We start from the raw sequence: 5,050 nt of genomic DNA on the forward strand, positions 1-5,050 counted from the left end.
AAAAAGGAAAAATGTTGCAAATGCTCGCTTCAATGCTGCTGCTAATCAACGCAAATATATATGTATAAGCATCATCATATCATTCATTTCTGCTCTGGTGGAACAGAGAATTTTTTCGCAGCTGGTCCTTTTTTTTTAAAAAACTATTTATTGGCAATGTTTTTTTTTCTTCGCTTTCTTAAAATTTATTTCTGCTTGTTTCGTTCGTTATTTCAATTTTGCATACATACGACGATCATTTTCACAAACGCGTTTAATTGTTTTCTTTTTTTTGTTTTAATAGAATTTCAATTTTTGTTTCAGTTTTGGAAAACGAGTTCGATTTTCTGAACATTATCGAATCAGCGACTGTATTCTGTTGGAATCGTCCGAAATGATCGTTGTAAGTTTTTTTTTTTTATTTGTGCTCAATTGTCTGTCCAGTTGATTGTGTCCCGTAATGCTAGAAGGGAAAAGTGTGAATGAGCTGTGTGTTGAATTTCAGATCGATTACAACAGTACGGAACCGTCGGTCGGCTCATATCCCGAATCTCGGGAACAGTTGCCAGTGGCGGCAACGTCGTTGGTGGTGAATCGCGTTCCAGTGGCCGATGGGGAACCGACGACGTCGTCCACTTCGTCCTGCTCTACTTCTCCGTCGATGTGCTCTTCGAAAGTTGTTCTCTGTCGTCCAATTCACCAAACCACCGCTTCCACATCTTTTGCCGCGTCGTTCAAAAAGGCCTGCACAGTCGGTGAACAGCAATCTTCGTCCTGTTCAGTGGACGAAGTTGAAATTGTAATATCTATATTCCATTCGTTTATTCTTCTTTTCACACATATTATGTATTATATATCTGTGTATTGCAGAGTACCGCGGCTGAAATCCCGTCCAACTTGTTACCCAATCGACGTTTGTCGTCGTCCCAACAGCAGCAGCATCGCCACGGTGGTACACTGGCCATGATTCGACGGTCGAATTCCATCCGTAGCTCTGGCAGTAGTTCAGCCGGAGGTCGAGTTTCGGGTTTCAAACCCATCGCTGCCATACCGTCGACATCGTCGACCACAATGTCCGACGATGATTTTTCCGGCTTGCCGGAAATCAGTGTCGACAGTGACGACGAAGATGACGATGAAGCGGAATTAGAAGAAGAAGACGAGGAGGAAGAAGAAGAAGAAGAAGAAGGATGTTGCTTGTATGCAGAATCGTCGTTTACTGGCCATATGCGGGATTTGGTTCGTGAATGTTTGGAAAAATTACCAACTGAACGAACCGACGATGACATTGCCATTTTGCTCGACTTTGTCCAGCACATGTCCAGCTTTGCCAGTTTGCCAATTTATGTCAAATGTGAGCTTTGTCGTAAGATGGTATTTGCGGTTGTCGACAAAGCTGGCACCATTGTGATGAAGCACGGCGAACAGCTTGATTCATGGTAAAATTTATGTGAAATTATGATTATTAATGATCATCGCCATCACTTCCAGGTCTGTTGTCATCAATGGTGAAGTGGAAGTTGTGTTTCCGGATGGTCATCGGTACGAATATCATATTGGCGATTGTTTCGGCGTACAACCGACTGAACAAGTCCAATTTCACCAAGGTGAAATGCGCACTCTGGTCGACGATTGCCAATTTGTTCTAGTCGCCCAAGCCGATTATGTCCAGATCATTTCCAAATTATCCGACAGCTACACCAGACAACTCGATTCTGCCGGTCAAGTTGTTTGCGAGAAAGAGAAACGGTAATTTATTTATTTGTTTGTTTTTGGTGGTCATTTGTTGTTTGCAGAGCTTTCGAAAGTCGAGTTGGTTACGTTCTTACCAAAGCTAAGCCTTGCAAGCTGATATCGGCGTTGTTCGAAGATCGTCGCGATTGTGTTGTCGATCCTCATTTTGTCGAAGATTTTCTGCTCACTTATCGCACTTTTGTCGACAATCCGGCCGAAGTGCTCGAAAAGATTCTCGCCTGCTTTTCCGAACCGTCCAAAAGGGAAAAAGTTTGTCCATTATTCCATTTTCATGTATGTAAATTTTATTTCTTTTTTTTCCTTTTGCTCAGGTTGCCAGACTTGTGCTGCTTTGGGTGAACAATCATTTCGGTGATTTTGAATCGAACGCTGAAATGACAAATTTGTTGGAAAAATTTGACAAAATGCTAGAAGATGAGGTGAAAAAAAAATCTTTTCTTTCCCTTTTGTGTTGTATTTTATGCACAATACATTTATTTTTTTCCACAATAATATTATAGGCTATGTTCAATCATCAACAACTGCTGAACATTGCATGCAGTGTAAAATCGCGTACCAGAAATGTCACTTATACGAGATCGAACAGAGATGAAGTATTGCATTTTTCTATTCTTGGTGGAACCGAGAAAAACAACGGCATATATGTGGTCAAAGTAGCCGCAGGTTCGGCAGCTGAACGAGTCGGTCTCAAACGTGGTGATCAGGTATGCTATTTGTTGATTTGTTGATTTTTCCCACTTGAAACATGATCAATCAATACGTGATCATCGAACTTTGAATGAATCATTCCATTCATTCATCGTTTAAACATACATATATTATGCAAGTTTGGATATTTTTTCCTTCTTCTATTTTGCACTGTTGAATTTTCACGTATTTTCCTAGTCGCTGTCATGTTTGATTTTTTTTCCGCATCGTTTCAAATTTGTTTGTTTTCTAAATTTGTAATGTGATCAATTCTGCAATGATCAATGCAGCTTTTTATGGGGCTTAAATTTTCTTTTTTCGGCATCATTTTAATCAAGTAGGGTAAACAAAATATTCCATATTCATTCATTCATTCATTCATTAGTCAGCATACTTTGTTCTGTATCGTTTGAATTGATTACAAAAATACAGTCCGTGGGATGTCTTTCTTTCACGATGAGTAATCCCCCTTTTTTTTGGTATTTTTACCCTTGTGATCAATGTTATTTATTATTCAACAAGTGAGCTTGCCGAAAGAGGCGGAAATATTTTCTGTTTCTACTCTGTTGTTGTTGTATTTGCACTTCGTTGGTTGCATAATTTTTTTTGATTATTTTTTCCGTTTTCTTGCAGATAATCGAAGTGAACGGGCACAATTTTCGAAACATTGCACGACATCGAGCTTTGGAAGTGCTGCGTGGAAGTACACACCTTTCGATGGTGGTGAAGAGCAATTTGCTCGGATTCAAGGAGATGCTGGTGGCGGACCAGTGCGACGCCGGTGCCCTGCTGGCGCCGGTTCTTCTCCAGCAGGCTGTTGCGACGTCGAAAGACGGGTCGTCCAGACGCCGCATGTCACCGGTACAGCCCAGACGATCGTTGGTCCAACTGCACCAGTTGGGCGGTGTCGACGGTTTGCCGATGCCGTCTCTCCGGCCTCCACCCAGACAGCAGAAGCACTCGTTGCATTTGGAAACCCAACGTGCTGTGATGCCGGCACTGGTGCACGCTTTGGCCAACGCCAACACCACCACCACCACCACTGCTAGCAGCCGTACGTTGGCCAGATTGAACCACGCTGGCAAAGAGTCGGGCGGCAGCGGCAGTCGTTTGGGCAAGCTGATCAAAAAGCTTCGTCAAGGGAGCAGCAGTTCGGCGTTGTCGTTGGACGCTGACGACGACGCTGACGACAACGACCACGTCGACGGACATGAACCTCGTGTTGACGACGGTGGTCGCAAGTGCAGCAAGCAGAAGATTAGGCAGACGTTGGACGACTGCGACGCCACTGACGAAGCGGTTCGTCGAGCGACGTTGGGACGACCGACCGGCGCCCAGTCGGTATCTATGCCATCCGGTGTACCGTTGCTCGGTCGCCGGCTCAAGCACAGTCGGTCCAATCCGGACTTGTCTTCGACGGCCAATCAGCCGATTCTACCGGGCGGCTTTGGGCAGATGATCAGCCAGTATTACGAGCCCGTACGACCTCAGCATCCGGAGCACATTCTCAAAGTGTACCGCATTGATCAGACGTTCAAATATTTGTCCGTCTACAAGGAGACTTCTGCTCAGAATGTGGTTCAACTTGCTTTGCAAGAATTCGGCATGTGCAACAACAACAGCAACAGTGGTGTAGGAAATGATGCTGTTCACAGCAGCAGCAGCAGCACCACCACCACCACCACCACTGCCAACGGAGGCGAGTGGTCACTCTGCGAAGTGACCGTCACCGCGGACGGACTGATCAAGCAGCGTCGTCTGCCGGCCCAGATGCAAAATTTGGCCGAACGAATTTCGCTGAACAGTCGGTATTATTTGAAAAACAACAACTGCCCGTTGCCTCTGGTACCCGACGAGCTGGCGCCGGATTTGCTGAAAGACGCCCAAGCCCAGCTCGGCTGCTTGCACGCTAGCATCGTCGCCGCCCAGCTAACGTTGCAAGACTTTGCCGCGTTCGCTTCTATCGAACCGGCCGAATATGTGGCCAATCTGTTCAAATTGGGCGGTGCCCCAACCCGTTGGCCACGTCTGGCCGACTTTGAGCAGTCGGTCAACCGCGAAACGTTCTGGGTGGCTACGGAAGTGTGCAAAGAACGCAATTCCATTCGACGTGCCAAAATTGTCAAAAAGTTCATCAAAATTGCTAGTAAGTGTTGTCTGTTGTCCATCCTGCTTTTTCTGTTCCGAGTGGTTTTTATTTTCACCTCCTTCTTCTTTTTTTAACGCAGATCATTGCCGTGATTTCAAAAATTTCAACAGCATGTTCGCCATAATATCCGGCTTGGAAAAGCCTTGCGTCCGACGTTTGCACAACACTTGGGACAAAATTTCCTCGAAATATACGAAAATGTTGGACAATTTGCAATCGCTGCTCGACCCGTCGCGCAACATGTCCAAATATCGCCAACATCTGGCCGACGCGTCCAACGAATCCGCCGGGTGATTCCACTGTTTGCCGGTGTTGAAGAAGAATTGACATTTTTGCACGAATGCATCCCACCTGGGGGGGACGGGGGAATGGGTCAATTTTTGAAAAATTGGCCAATGGGCCCCCAAAAAAATTTCAATTCCTCCCCAAAATTAACCCTCCGGCCCCCTAAGGTAAATTTTTAATTTTTTTAATAAATTG

The 5,050-nt window shown here is 45.2% G+C and overlaps 2 protein-coding genes across 2 annotated transcripts; both read left to right on the forward strand.

Annotated features, from left to right (window-relative positions):
* Positions 1–303: 303 nt before the first annotated feature.
* Positions 304–1,422, forward strand: Tsp_12676 (conserved hypothetical protein; the record flags this gene model as incomplete). Its single annotated transcript, XM_003368056.1, has 3 exons — positions 304–382; positions 485–778; positions 850–1,422. Coding segments are annotated over 3 exons (946 nt in total), but the record flags the coding sequence as incomplete, so codon positions are not given.
* Positions 1,423–1,447: 25 nt separating this feature from the next.
* Positions 1,448–5,022, forward strand: Tsp_12677 (putative Ras association domain protein; the record flags this gene model as incomplete). The annotated part of the gene is made up of 6 exons (XM_003368057.1): positions 1,448–1,728; positions 1,776–1,983; positions 2,046–2,153; positions 2,235–2,438; positions 3,055–4,542; positions 4,681–5,022. Coding segments are annotated over exons 1-6 (2,631 nt in total), but the record flags the coding sequence as incomplete, so codon positions are not given.
* Between the last annotated feature and the right edge of the window lie 28 nt (positions 5,023–5,050).

This window comes from Trichinella spiralis (genome assembly GCF_000181795.1).
Source record: "Trichinella spiralis strain ISS 195 chromosome Unknown Scfld3183, whole genome shotgun sequence".
Lineage (NCBI taxonomy): Eukaryota > Metazoa > Nematoda > Enoplea > Trichinellida > Trichinellidae > Trichinella > Trichinella spiralis.